The sequence below is a fragment of the Pseudonaja textilis genome, chromosome 3, assembly GCF_049901715.1.
Source record: "Pseudonaja textilis isolate UNSWEBS1 chromosome 3, rPseTex1.2, whole genome shotgun sequence".
NCBI classification, from domain to species: Eukaryota; Metazoa; Chordata; class Lepidosauria; order Squamata; family Elapidae; genus Pseudonaja; species Pseudonaja textilis.
The window spans coordinates 136980443-136996509 of record NC_141992.1 but is presented as its reverse complement, the minus strand read 5'-3'; the positions used below and the strand labels follow the sequence as shown (position 1 = coordinate 136996509).

Below are 16067 nucleotides of genomic sequence, written 5' to 3'. Positions count from 1 at the left end.
TGAGATGGGCCCACAGGTCCTCTAAGGCAGAGGTTCTTAAACTGAGAAAATATCTGCATATCCTGGGGGTGTTGGAGCAATTTGTAATTGGTTGTTTGTGAGCTGAGGATCCAGTTGTGGGTCTGCCAAGACATTTGTGTCAAAGAGCAGGTTTGGGAATTTTGTGGGAATAATGACATTGTTTGAGACCAAGAAATGGAATAATTTATCAGACAATTCAAGTACCATCACTTTAAGGCAAAGAAGAACACCAGCACTTAAGAAAATATCAAAGCCTAGAGAAGGTACTGCTAATCATTTCTGATACAGTGGTACCTCAGTATTTGACTGCTTCAAAACTATTACATTTGGTACCTGACGCATTTCAACGTCGAAATATTATCCTGGTACTCAACATACAGCAAAATGAAGTGGGAGACAGCTTATAGAGGACAGAACAGGAAGTTGGCCGTGTTGAGAAGCTCACTGCAAAAGGAAGCAGGCAACAGCACAGAGGGTAGATGGGAAGTCAGCCTTACTAAGAAGGTTGCGAACAAGGACAGGTAGAAAGCTTTTCCAAGCCAAAACAAAGCGTCAAGTGGTAAGTCATATGGTTTGTTTGCTACTCATCCTTTTTAGTATACATTATGCCTCTTGGAACCAATTAAGCATGAATACTGAGGTACCACTATATTGTACAGTTATATCAGTGCTGGGAACATGTCTTCCTGAGAATCAGGCTGGTAAACTGCTGCTTGGCATTAAATCTGAACCCAGTTATATCTGAATTGTGTTAGTTCTTTTCTTCCACAGACTGATTTGTTAAAAAAAAGTTGTACTTGGAATAAAATTTAATGTTATTTGTATATAATATATGTATTATAAAAGGATGCAATAATCCAAAAGCTTTCCTATATTTTTTGGCCTGAAGACAAAAAAGTATATTCTCACTAAGGCTAATTATTAGACTGCAATACAGATTTTTCCTGTGGGTTCATCGGTTTGTTTAAAAAGCCCTATGTTTCATTAAAATTATTAGCCCAAATGTTAGTTCTAGTAAAATAAATGTTAAATAATTGCCAAAGGAAACAAGTGTCAAGGCAATATGTTTTGAGAAAATGAATAGGCTACTATGAAAACAGACACTATAATATCTAAATGCAGAATATTTTTGAACTCCAGTTGAAATGGCTAAAGAACAGGTTTTTATATCAATAACCTTGCTTTTTTAATTCAAATGATTTTTTAATTCGGACACTATTGATATTAGTGTCTTGTTAGTATTAAACATCTTGAATATTTTCAGAACTAATCCTGTAAATTTTGTTTGCATTAATTCTTTATGTTGTTAACTTTAACAGAAATTGTTAAGATTTTGTCAAAAATTCACATCTGGCTCTTGTTTTTTCATGTATTGTATACATTTTCTGTTATTGACATGTGGCTATCATGTTGGATAGTCTCTATTAAAATGTCATATGAGATAGAATTACTAGGAATGAATAATGTTGGAGTGCATCTTGTTCAGTCCCTCTTACTTAGCTCCTTTGATTAAACAAATCAAATTGAAAGCTGGCTTTTTTAGAATTATGCATGAACCAAGAATTCTGGCTTGCTCTTTGTAATAAACAATTATCAGAAATTATTATTTGCCCATGACTTTCGTATATTCAGCCTTCCTTGTTCATACATATTCCAGATAAATCGTGTATTGATCTCTCTAGGCTTGTTTAGCCATGCCTGGTAGGAGTGATTCAACAGCTTGTCTTTCTTTATTAATATTGCTACTTGTGTTGTGTGAACTCAGCTAATACATTTTGTACCATCAGCAGACATTTATTTGCACATGGTTCCTCTTCTTAAACCTCAGAAACTGAATTCACCAAGTGAAATCACCAAAATGTGCTTTTTGTTTATATTGAAAATATGAGCTATAGTATACATTTCACTTGGTCTGTGGAATAGTGGTTTATGGCAACCACAAAACTAAATTGGACCAAAACTGTATAACAAAGTAAAAACACTAATTCAGCTGCTCACATTTACAGCAGAATTTTATGTAATAACTCTCCTTTCTAACCTTTTGTAGCAAGGGAAAGCAAAGTGCTATTTCAGTGTAAGCTGATGGACATAAAGGGAACAAAGGCTTTGTTGCCGATGCATTAAGCTGTACCTTGTTTAACTGTAGTTTGTGGACTAAACAATTGGCTATATTCAAAAGTATTGAATAATAATTAAATAAAACATATTGTGGTATGATGATGTGTGCAAATACAAGCAGAGAGAAAGAGATACATCCTGTTTGAAGCAGATTTCCATTCTCAGTATGGTAGATTCTATTGGGTAGGGAAGTTAAAAATGGAAAGACAGTAATAGATTCATGAAGTAATCAGAGTAATTGGGGGGTGGGAAGTGTTTTTATTTATGTATGTTTGCTTTGTTTTCATTAGAAAACTAGCAAAGAAATAATACCTAATTAACATGCTGGCCATATCATTCTACCTAGGTTGCAACATTTTTAATTGCCCATAAAAAACAAGCAAAGGAAAGGCTAAACTAATCCTTCTCCTCAGCCTCTGGTTTTCACAGAGAGCTTTTGCATTTAAGAGAAAAGTTACTTTCATCTGCAACTAAATGATACTATCTAGATATATTCATAAAAATTAGGGGCTGAATGAATGTGGTCTGGGTTCAATTTCCTTAACAATTTTCTGTTTTTTTTTCCTTCCCCCCCCCCCTGCTTTTCTGCTGCATTGACCTCCAGGAGGCTGTGAGCTAGACTTGGCCTGCTTTTTCCAGTTGATCAATGAAATGGGGGGTATGCAGCAGGTGACTGACCTCAAGAAATGGAATAAGCTGGCAGATATGCTGCGTATCCCCAAAACTGCACAGGACAGGTTAGCAAAACTGCAGGAAGCCTATTGCCAGTATCTACTCTCCTATGATTCCCTCTCTGCTGAGGAGCACAAGAGACTGGAGAAAGAAGTTCTCCTTGAAAAGGAGATTCTGGAAAAGCGGAGGGGTCCTTTGGAAGGACATTCAGATAACAACTATGAATTCCAGTCTCTGCCCCGCTACGAGCCCAAAAACGGACTCATCAATGGCGTTGTTCATAAAAATGGCTTCCGGAACAAAGCAAAAGAAGTTGAGGTCCCTCAAAAAACAGGTAGGCGACGACTCTTCTCTCAGGAAAAGGAGACCACAATGGAAGAAGAAGAAGAGGTTGGTGTTCTTTGTGACCTCCACAAGTGTATATACAAGGTCAGTAGAAATCTTGCTGGGGTCTTGGTTAGAAAGCACGTCTAAAATGCACATAGTATTTTCACACACTGTGCCAGCTCTGATTTAGTTCAAACAGTGATTTGGAATGCTTATTTTGCTTGTCACTGAGCTCATCATCCGTTTGCAAAAGAATGTTGACTCCTCCACTCAATTTGATTTGGCAGCCTTCCCACTATATTAAGCATCTGGCACTACCACATGCTGTGTACTTGTTAGCAAGATTGGATTGAGTATGTTGAAATGCTAAGGGAGGATGAGATACATTGCTTTTTTATGTTGGTACTTGTGTCCAGTGCTCACTGCTTTTCCATCACAGCTCTTTGTCCCATCTCTATGAACTGATAATTAGGTGCCGCTTGGAAGACTGCACAGACACAAGTCAGTGGTTTTATTTGAAGTAATCACCATTTTCAGGAACGGAGATCTGACTCCCACACTGAATATCATTAGGTTTCTATTAGCCAGATTCATATCCCTGTTTATTTCCCACAAGGATCTAGGCAGTATATGTGAAATTAATATCCGTTTACCTTGCCTTCTCTGTCATTATAAAAGAGGTGTGAGACCTTGCCCTGTCCTAAGTTTTAGTTAGGGAATAGATAAAATTGGTTTTTCTATATCCAATTAACATTGGATCTAGTGCAGATCCTTTTAATCTGTTGCCAAAGAGCATATAGGCGAGAGTTCTGGTCCAAACACATCTCACATCCGCTTGGTTGAAGAGATGCCCTATAGCAGGGGTGTCAAACTCACGTTGTCACATGACGTATTGGGACTTTTCCCCTTTCGCTAAACTGCAAAATGGCCAGTGCATGACGAATCCGGCCCATAGGCCAGGAGTTTGATAGTCCTGCTCTACAGAGTAAGTTTAACCATTTTGATGAATATATTTTCATACCTATTATCTCAGATGAGGATTTCCCATTTTGATTATGATGGCTGTGTATTATCTTCTTAAAAGTATCTGGGTTCTTATAGAACCTGCCTTCCCATCTTCAGATAATTCATGATTTACTTTTAACTCCAAATAGCAGATTAAAATATACACTGCTCAAAAAAATAAAGGGAACACAAAAATAAGACATCCTAGATCTGAATGAATGAAATATTCTTATTAAATACTTTGTTCATTACATAGTTGAATGTGCTGACAACAAAATCACACAAAAATTATCAATGGAAATCAAATTTAGCAACCCATGGAGGTCTGGATTTGGAGTTACACTCAAAATTAAAGTGGAAAAAAACACTACAGGCTGATCCAACTTCGATGTAATGTCCTTTAAAAAAGGCACAATGAGGCTCAGTAGTGTGTGTGGCCTCCACGTGCCTGTATGACCTCCCTACAACGCCTGGGCATGCTCCTGATGAGGTGGCAGATGGTCTCCTGAGGGATCTCCTCCCACACCTGGACTAAAGCATCCCCCAACTCCTGAACAGTCTGTGGTGCAACATGGCATTTGTGGATGGAGCGAGACATGATGTCCCAGATGTGCTCAATTGCATTCAGGTCTGGGGAACGAGCGGGTCAGTCCATAGCATCAATGCTTTCGTCTTGCAGGAATTGCTGACACACTCCAGCCACATGAGGTCTAGCACTGTGTTGCAGTAGGAGGAACCCAGGGCCAACCGCACCAGCATATGGTCTCACAAGGGGTCTGAGGATCTCATCTCGGTACCTAATGGCAGTCAGGCTACCTCTGGTGAGCACATGGAGGGCTGTGCGGCCCCCTAAAGAAATGCCACCCCACATCATTACTGATCCACTGCCAAACCAGTCATGCTGGAGGATGTTGCAGGCAGCAGAACGTTCTCCACAGCGTCTCCAGACCTTGTCACATCTGTCACATGGGCTCAGTGTGAACCTGCTTTCATCTGTGAAGAGCACAGGCCACCAGTGGTGAATTTGCCAATCTTTGTGTTCTTTGGCAAATGCCAAACATCCTGCACGGTGTTGGGCTGTAAGCAGCCCCCCACCTGTGGATGTCAGGCCCTCATATCACCCTCATGGAGTCTGTTTCTGACCGTTTGAGCAGCCACATGCACATTTGTGGCCCGCTGGAGGTCATTTTGCAGGGCTCTGGCAGTGCTCCTCCTGTCCCTCCTTGCACAAAGGCGGAGGTAGCGGTACTGATGCTGGGTTGTTGCCCTCCTGTGGCCTCCTCTGCGTCTCCTGATGTGCTGGCCTGTCTCCTGGTAGCGCCTCCATGCTCTGGACACTACGCTGACAGACACAGCAAACCTTCTTGCCCCAGCTCGCATTGATGTGCCATCCTGGATGAGCTGCACTACCTGAGCCACTTGTGTGGGTTGTAGACTCCGTCTCATGCTACCACTAGAGTGAAAGCACCGCCAGCATTCAAAAGTGACCAAACCATCAGCCAGAAAACATAGAAACTGAGAAGTGGTCTGTGGTCACCACCTGCAGAACCACTCCTTTATTGGGGATGTCTTGCTAACTGCCTATGCTTTCCACCTGTTGTCTATTCCATTTGCACAACAGTATGTGAAATTGATTGTCAACCAGTGTTGCTACCTAAGTGGACAGTTTGATTTCACAGAAGTGTGATTGACTTGGAGTTACATTGTGTTGTTTATTTTTTTGAGCAGTGTATATTATAGGACCACTTCACACTAACCCATGTTCAGGCTTTTGTTTGGTCGTATGGTTGCAATATGTTGGCCCACAAATCATATTGGCTTGTTTTATCAATATCTTCCTTAATTTCAGCACAGAAGTAGACTGTGTTATTGGGAGCTATACTGCCATCTGCAACTCTCCCTGTGACAAGTAATCCTATTTCCATAATAATAATTGGTATGGTTTGTGGCTGAATACATTTTAAGAGCCCTATCATCCAGCAAAGCTAAAGCTACTTATTACAGGGTCATCCTCTTTTCACATTTATATACAATAAACATGTATTGGAATGTTGTAAGATTAAATTTGAGTTTTAGACAATGCTTGTTTCTCAAAAAAACTTTGAGCAGCTATTCCCATCTTTTCCTCCTTGTCGTTCCTCCCCCCCCCCGCAAAAAAAACACCCCCAAATCCAGGGCTAGGCTACATATGAAGACAACGTCATCCAGATCCCTTGAAAATTAACTATACCAGGGTGAGGACAACGTTAAAATCTCATCTGGAAGCAACCTAATGAACAAAATAGAACAAAAAGAATCCACTGACTGTACATAATGAACAGCATTCTTTGCATTACGGATTCAAAATTTGGGAGCCATGGTCACATTTCATAATTGCAGAGCATATAATTGGACTCACAAAATATGATCACTATGGAAGGCATGCTCATTCTTAAAATGGTCACCATAGTAATCATGCTGACTCATTTATTGGAAAGTAAGCTGGTAGAATTACTTTGCCCCATTTTTCTAATCTTCTCTATACATTCTTTTTGCTCCTACATTACACCTTTGTCTTATTTTAATATTATGCACATTTAGAAACTAAGCATTAGGCCATAGTCAAATTACCTTTTTCTAAGAAGGTCCATTTTACCTATATGGGAATCCAGAAATATTCTGGGAAATAATGACACTAAAGACTGATGCTTTTCTTTGCATCTAGACAACTTTTAAATTTTGTTTTAGGTTGTAAAGATTGCTTTAAACTTAAAGGTTATTTCAGACAGGGACTAGCATGTACTATGTTTAGGTCCCCAGTTTTATGTTACTTGCACATGTTGATTAAACTTGGCCTTTTTGGTTTGTCAGGCCTCCTTCTGCCTGCTAACCTGTTTAGTTTTTTTCCTTTGAGATATTTTATCTTTATGGATTTCTTTTCCATAATATTACATTTGAGTCACATCCAATTTGACAGCATATCTTATATTCTACCCCCTTAGAGGCTGTAATCACCTCTTCGAAAATATGCTGTTTGCTGCTTCAGCTGCAACAATTTGTCACAATCAGCTAAAAGTACATGGGTGCTAACTAATGCAATAACTTGTGTTACTTTCATACACCTACCTGGCTATATTAACTTTGTTAAAATATCTACAACTTTCTTGTTATTCTGCTAAACTTGGTCACCAGAACCAAGTGAACTAAGTATAAACATAATAACAATGATTGTATCTTTTTGGCACATTTACCTTAAAGTAAGCCTCATTTAATACATAAATAATTATTTTTTTTTTAGTATCGTTGCTTGAAATCGCTTTTCATAGTTAAATACCTGTGAAAATAGAATGCTAAGCAAATGCTAAGTACATATTCATTGTAATATGTACCCGCATGGCTATTTAAATACTTTTATTAAAGGCATTGCTTTTCTGCAATTTATGTAAATAAAAGTGCACTTAATCTATCTCAAATAGAAAAAATAGGTATTTGGTCGGGAGACTGAATATACTTGTATATATAATACCAAAGAGTCCAGCCCTGCAAACAGATCAATTAGAGATTTAAATTCTGTTTTAGTGTTATATGCATTAAGCTCAAGAACTTCAACCATTCTTCACTGTGCATCAAAATATAATTTCTGCTGAAATGATCCAGTGGTTTCTGCTTGCAAAGTAGGATTTAGAAACATACATAAAATCATGATTAATTATGATTTGCTGGTTTCAGCTTTAGCCAGGAAAGCTAGCTTACGAGCTCTGTCATTCTTAGAGCCAAGTTCATATAGCATTTAGGATGTATCTGAATCCAGGAATTGTAAACAGAAATGATCAAAGGAATTTTTTTTATTTTTGTCCAAGAAATCCTTTCCATATCTATACAGATATTTTGAGAGAGAGAGAGCCAAGAAGCAAAGACACTATTTTCACATACACTGTATATTTTTCTATTTAAAACCAAAGTGACCTTGTATGAGTATAAATTTTAGGCAAAAATTAGAATTCAAGAAGGGCAAGAGAAAGCTTTCATTGGAGATTTCTTTATGACGAATAAAAAATCTAAACTTAGAGAGCAAAATCTAAAACTTGAGCTACAAGTATTTTCTATTATTTCAATATTAAAAATAGTTTCTGCTTTCAATTGGCAAAAATTACTCAAAATCTGTTGGTATTAGCTTTACAGCCTTGGCAAGCCCCAAATTACAGGCACAGATTGGATAGCTGAGAAGTAGTGCTTTGAATGCTGTTTATTATTAAATTGGCCCAATAAATATTTCACACAATTTCCTTTTATTTACAAACATGAAAATCTGAGATTTAAACATTTAAAAATTTCATTGCCTCTTTTCCTGTAGTGGACACTTAATATTTTGTAATAATCAATTACCTTTCTTTCTTTTCCTTTCTTTCTTTAGATAGGTGCTTCAAGCTAGATTTTAGCTAGGAAAAAATACTTTGAGTAGTGTTACCACTTGCATGTATATCCTAGCCAAGTAGTAACCCTGCAAAGTAGTTTGAAGATTAGAAGCCTCAGCATTTTTCCAGTAAAACTGAGTTGTGGTTGCACTTCTTGTATCATGGAACCATCATAGGGAAAAAAAAACACTGCCTTTGGGGACCATGATCTTTCATGTAATATGCATTGGGAACCCTGCACCTCCCTATATGGGATAAGCACTTTGGACAGATTAGTTGCATTTGGAAAAGGTGGTCCTAGACATACTACAAGCCATATCCTATAGAGCTTTAAAGATTAAGGTCAGCATTTTTCAAGGCACCCAGAAATCTTATCACTAACTTCTGTATTATATGATGGTGCAGCTCCCACTCACTAGCACGTGGGCTACTGCATTCTGTACCAGAAGCTTTTCTAGAGTAGTTTTGAAAACAGCCTCATATAAAGTGTTTTGAGAAACTAGTTCTAGCTTTTATAAGGACATGATATACTATCAACCAGGCCCTCTCCATATAGGACTTCAAGTAGGACAATGACTTCTCTGACCGTGACAATAATGTATATATCATATGCAGCAGAAGTCATGTGTTCAGGAGAATTCCCAAGTCATCATCTCATGCAGAGCTAAATCTGGAGCCCACAGAAAACCAGATGGTTTATGGACTAAACCCATCTGGCCTTTTTAGAATTTTACCTCAGTCTTTAAACCTGACTGACCACAACAGTCTCCAGAGTATTTCCAGGCCAACACAGAGTAGAAATAAATAGCTGAGTTTAATTGGCATACTTCCGGTTTAGCGAGTGAGGAGAGGGTAATAATATTTGTCCCTGGTCATGGTCAGATCACTCTTTGATTACTTTGTATGCCTCTGCAAGAAATAAAACCTATCTGATTATTTTCTGATTATTTTTCACCAAGAGCCTAACGGCCTGTTGGGTTTCAAAAGAGGCTTGAAATTATTCCTGAACAGACCTGGGCATTTTATAGTCTCTGGGCCACATCAAGTCCTTCGGCTGCCTCTGTCCAGGCAGTAGCATTGGGACAGTGGGGGAATGGCGGTGAAAGAGGCAGAAGGCCCTCCATAGCAGTCCCAGTTTCTCATGTAGGCTCTTGGAAAATTAATTGCTCTCCCCTGTTCTTGAGGTTCTGGTATATTTAATTTGATTGAAGCCTCAGTTACCACTTGGAAAATGGAGGTGACAGTGATCTAGGATCATATTGTGCTTATGCATTCTTCCTTTTCTTGGAAGCTGCCATGTTTTTGGACAGCCTCTAGGAAACGGAACACCAGAAGAGACATCTAACGCCTTGTTGAAGGAAAACAAAGAGGTAGATGTGAGAGAATACCAACCATTTTCCAAAGGCCAAAATGCATCCCAGATCACATTATAAGACTTTTCCCCAATCACCCTTTACTCATTCATCAAGTGGTAAGACTGTAGCAAAACTTAATAACTTTATTAGCAGTACGTTGTGCAAACATCACAGCAGCCAATAGCAATTCTCTCTGATTATCACCCTAAAAGGGAATAGGTCACTGCACATGTCAACACATAGTGTAGGTTGAAACATAAGCTCTTACCATATTCAGATTTACTTTTTGTCTTAGTCCACTGGTGATTTAAGTGGTTCTTCTATCATTCACCTGTCAAAAGTCCTCAGTAAACCATGGATCATAAATGGGGTAGCTTGGAATTAATTACATCAAGCACTGTGACCCTCTTAAGTCTCCAAAGCTGAATCAGACTCTGTGCAAAACTGCCTCCCAGCTTATAGGAGAAATCCCCAAGCAGATGTGAGAATTCAGTTATTTAATCAGTCAGTCATCTTACAAACCATCACAACTACAACTCTGAGCATCTTACAGAGTATAAATAATTAGGGCTAAAACAGTAATAAGAATTGATTTAGGGTGAAACTGAACTGATAATTTGAAGGACAATTTTAGAGATCTGTATGGAAATTGTAGTTACTGAATTTACCAAAGAGTAAAATAGAAATGAGATAAATATTAATGACTAAGGAAAAATGGTAAAATCTTACATTCTGTAAGAATGTTCTAAATACTAAAAAACATAGGTAAAGATGGTCTGAGTGAAGAAAAGTTAAAATATATATGAGATGTCCTTAGGGAGAGGTTGTTCAGTTTTATCTGTAAAGAAAGCAGCTCTGTTGATTCGAAGAATGACCTTTTTTACAAAAGGAAAGTGAGGAAGGGCAAATGTAAAAATTGAAGGGATGAGTAATTTGTTAAGTGCCTGAGAAAATGTTTGGCAGAGTTCTGATTAAAAGGGTGCAAGAAGAGATAGAGCAAGATCTGCAACATAGCTTTGTGTGGGGAAGTGTGTAGATCAGGTTTTTTCCTCTTCAGCAGTTCATCAGTTAATGTGTGAGGAAGAAACGTTATTGTACATTTGTTGATTTATGGAGTACATATGATCAACAAATGAAATATAAGCTATGGTTGCTGTTGTTTACTAAATCCAGTAAGAATGGTGTATAATGGAAGTAAAACATGTGTAAAAATCATTGGAATGCCTAGGAACAAGTTTGACATTGAGCATGGAGTATGACAAGAATGTTTGATGTCTCCTTAGTAGTTCATTTATAGATAAACATATATAGAATGCTTATGGTAATGTTAGAAAGGTATTGGTTTGAGAAATGAATATGCATATGAGGTGTTGTTGTTGTTTTTATAAAATTTTTATTAATTTTCAATAAACAAACATACACAAACAAAACACAAAACATAAAAACATAAATTTCTTTTTGGAAAGCGGCTTAATCCCGGGTTACATCTTTTTGTACAGACATAAATTCGAATTCATGCTCACTTTATATACCATTTCATATCTTATTTACCATTCTACATTTTCTATATAGCTTCTCCCCTCTTTTCACTTTCTTAACTCTATTTTATTTATTTCAACTCAATTTAGATCATTATGCTTATATCTTTTGTCTGTTATGTTTCAATTATCTATTATCTTTTCTCATTAATACAAAATTTCTCCTGTAATCACTGATTGAAGTATGACGCCTTTATATCTTTCCCCTAAATTTAACACTTAAAATAATATACAATTTTCATTCAGATTCTGCTTAGTACACTCTAAAGCTACATACTATATTTTAAAATAAGAAAAAATAATAATATAATATAATAATATAATTAAAACAGTAATAACAAATTAAACTCTATCATTAAATCTTAAACATTTTACACATTCCTTTTAATATTTTATCCCATTTTATAATCATATAATGTTCCAATTTTCAAACATTGTTTCAAATACAAATATACAATCTTATGTACTTTTGCAGAATCTCTTTTTTAATTATATTTTTACCCATTATCTCTGAAAAAATCCTGTTTCTTTACATCTTGTTTCAAACCTTTGTAACTTCTCTTTCCCTTTTCCCTTCCTTTCTTCTCCAATCTAGCCTTTTTACCCCTTTGTCTCCACCCTCTTGATCTCCACGCTCTTCTGTGTTCCTCTTTTCTGTTGCTTTCTAACATTGTATTGATTTTTCACCTTATTTTTCTCTTTTTGGGTTGTTTTTTTAGGTCTTAAATTTCCCATTCTCTTTCCCCTCTTTCCCTTTTCTTTCCCAGCTAAAGTTGCTTTTTCGTTAAAGATGGCTTCTTCTTCACCCCAATCTTCTTGTTGTTCTTGTAGTTTCTGATAGGTAGAAATCGCCATTTCTAAGAAATGAAAAACAGAGCCAGAAGAGCCCTTCCCTTCTTGTTCCTCTTCTTTTAACTTTTTAAATTCCATTTTCAGTTCATCGACAAGTAATGCCATTGTGAAAAAAAATATTTTTTAAACAACCCAAATGTTTTTCGTTTTTCAAATAATAATTTCCAAAAGTCCCAAAGTCACCAAGCAATCCAAATACACACAGACTGTTTCATTTAGCACTTTCTTCTTTTTGCACTTTCTCTTCCTGGGGTTACAATTCAGTTGCAAAGTTCCAATTTAGAATGTATCTTTTAGAAGTCTTGTTACAATCTAGCTCTAATCTTATAGATTCCAAGCAGCCTCCTCCAGCAAAATCTTAATATTAATTCTTTTCCTCTCCCTTCCCACTTATAACGAAGAAAGTTTTTTTTTTCAATGTTCAGAAATCTTTATTGTCCCCTTGGCTTTACTTTTCAGTTTAATTACCTGCTGATATCAAAGCGGGTTTTTCCGATTTCTCTTTCAACAGCTATCACCGTAAGGAAGGAGAGTGAGAAAAAACAAACTTTCCCTTTCAACTTTCATTCGCCGCTTTTTCCAATCTTCTTTGGGAGCGATGTATCTTTAATGAAATTCAAATTCAGGGTATTTTGATGCTGCTTATTATCCCGGTCAGCCAGAACTTTCACTTTCACAGCTTCCTCCTGCACATTCTTATCCGGATGAAAGCTTCTTTGTGGCGGCCATTGCTGACCACCGCTCCACCGCTTTCAGAAAAGGGAGTTAAGCCAGCTGAGGAGGGGGGTTGCGATTCCCCCGGACCCCATCTTCAGTTACCTCTACGGGGTAACTATTAGCCCCCAAATCCAGCTGGATCGGGGGCACTCCAGCGGCGAGCGCAGCAGAAACCGTGCACGATAGCAGATTCCTGCCGCCGCCGAAGCCTTGCAAACCGGAACATGAGGGTTTTTTATATGCATGTTTTTGGCTGAGAAAGCAAATGATTTGCAAGAGATCTTAAATTGTATAATCATACAATTAATGTATCAAAGACAATGCAAAATGTTGCTTACCCTGAAATGAAAATTATTTATGGGTTTTATAATTGATTGTTTTTTGTGTCAGTACATCCTATAAAATAAAATAAATCAATAGATTTAATTGATTGAAATATATCAATAGATTTAATTGAATTAATTTATGCTTTGATAGAAAACATAATTTTTAAACCACTGGTTGCATGTTCATGATATACAGTATACCAGCTTTGAGTTCCACAATCCAGGCAGCTGTGAAAAAAAATTAGTCTACATTCTCTCAGTATTAATCTTGAAAATTTATGTCATTGAAATAAGCAAAACCTTTATAATAATAATTCAGTATAGTTCTTCTTTGTGATCCTCTGTCTTTATAAAGACATAATACAATAAATAGGTGCCCTTTCAATGCATTGCACTACAACTCCCATCATCCCTTGATGACAAGTGTTGTATTTAAAGCATCTAGATAATACTAGATTGAGAAACATTGGGATATTCCCACTACTGAGCTATAAGCCATGCATCAGCCTCTCCAATCTTATGCCTTCCACATCCTTGGAGTTCTGTAACTCCTAGCCAGCATTAGTCATGTTAGCGGAGAATTATGGGAAATTGACACAGATGTATTCCAGTTGAAAGCAAACTTTGCAGCAGCAGTTAAATGAAGGAGAAAAGTCACAGCTGTGTAATCATGATGCATTCTTGATTCACAATAACAATTTAATAAATTAAATAAATAAATAATATGGAATTTTTGTAATATTTCTTTATTTCTAACAAACATTTTAGTTCAGTTTTGCAATATATTAGGTAGTGATATATGGCTAAATACTAATACGTTATTTTTCATTTGGTTTTTAATCTCTAGCTTTGTATGGCTGGCATGATTTCAGAATATATGTGGTAGAAGGAAATTTATCTAGCTTTCTACCTTGCCTGCAATAATTCCTTGAAATCAAGTCTTCCAATACATTTCTAAAGAAGTATCTTTGTGGTGTTTTTTTTCAGAACCAATATAAATTGCCAGTTAGAAATCATCTTTGGGGTGGGGGCAATTGCTATTATTTTTCTTTCCTTGCTTGACAACTGTCTGTATCTGGAAGGCATCATCTTTTTGACACATAGCATAAAACATGATTGAATGAACCTTTTAGGAACGCATAGATTTCTGGATAAGCCTAACCCTGATTCATTTGCATAATCAGGAGTTGGGGGGGGAGGCCAGTATTCAGACAATCCTGCCTTCTCTATTTTTCCCATTTTTTTCTTTTAATCATGATAACAATACCCAATCTAAATATCTGCCTGATTGTGCAATGAATCATAATAATAAATACAAAGACCTGCAAATAGAAATAGAAAACTGTGGCAAAAGTAAGCAAAGGTAGTCCCAATAGTAATAGGTGCCTTGGGTACAATCCTAAAATAACTGGAGCACCACTTGAACACCATCAGCATTGACAAATTTGCCATCAGTCAATTGCAAAAGACAGCTTTACTTGGAACAGTTTACATCCTGTGACAATATCTGTAACACCATCAAACATCCACAACTGCCTATCCCAGGTCCTTGGAAAGGACTCATTAAATAGAAAAAAATGCCAAATCCAGTCCGAACATCTGTCTAACTGTGTGACAAAACAACAATAATAACAATAATAAATAATGGAGGAGAATAATCTGTTAGAGGGAAAGTTGAGATACATGCCAGCATTTTTTTGGTGGATTGGAATATAGAAAAACAATCAGTGGCGCAACCAGTTTACCAACTGTCTGTGAAACAGAGGAGGGAACTCAGTAGCTGGAAATACAAAAAAAAGAACAGTAATATCCTGAGTGCCAGAATAAATTTTCTTTCCAAATCATTTGTTTTTCCCCTATTTTTGCTATTTAGTTGCATTATAGTATATGGAAAAAATGTAGGATCATAATTCTTCCACTTTTTGTTTCTGTTTCATAGGGAAGGTCTGTTTCTTTAACAACTTTTTACCGAACAGCAAGAAACGTCATGAGTATGTGCTTCAGCAAAGACCCCACAGCAGCAGAAATAGAGGTGAGAAATGTCCTAGTATTAAAACCGGTCTTATTCTGGACTCAGATGCTTTCCCACCTACAAATGAAAAATCCTAAGCATCCAGCAAGTAATGGCAACCATGCTTTTACATGGAAACTCATAATAACTGGATGCAGGCAGGTAATAATGATACAATCTTGGTCATCATGAATGCAGTCTGTTCTGTAACCTTAAAAGTAGGGTTGCTTTAAAGACAAGTAAAAATGTTGCTAAGTTTAAGAGAGAGAGAAAGGAGAAGCAGGAAATTGGGGGGGGGGATATTTATTATTTATTTATTGCTTTTTAAATAATAATGGAAAAAGACAAGGAACAAAATACAAACTAATTGATAGATACAATAGATTCTCAAAAAAGCAAAACATAAAAAGTGCTTTAAAAATATAACAAAAGAAACGGTATAATATATCATTATAACAGTTAAGTTACAATTCTAAATATACTTTTCTAGTGTAAATATTATTCAAATGCATATCTGTGTATTACACTTATTTAGCTATCATACTTCTGTATTTTGTATTCTTCACTAATGATTTTTTTTTTCATGTCAGTGTATTTCTGTCAAGTTCAGGATCCAATATTTCATTAAAATCTCCTCCTTATTACCACTTTATCATAAATACGTTCATTCAACTGTCAAAAACATTCATGAAACATAATAGAATAATTTAAGTTAGGTCCATCATTATTCA

General features: G+C 36.6%; 1 protein-coding gene across 1 annotated transcript in view; it reads left to right on the top strand.

Moving 5' to 3' along the window:
- JARID2 (jumonji and AT-rich interaction domain containing 2) overlaps positions 1–16067 on the top strand; it is a 226212-nt gene that overhangs the window by 190890 nt on the left and 19255 nt on the right. Inside the window, exons 8-9 of the mRNA XM_026699555.2 lie at positions 2744–3240; positions 15265–15357. Of these exons, the coding sequence (XP_026555340.2) occupies positions 2744–3240; positions 15265–15357 (590 nt within the window). The remainder of the gene's footprint in view (positions 1–2743; positions 3241–15264; positions 15358–16067) is intronic.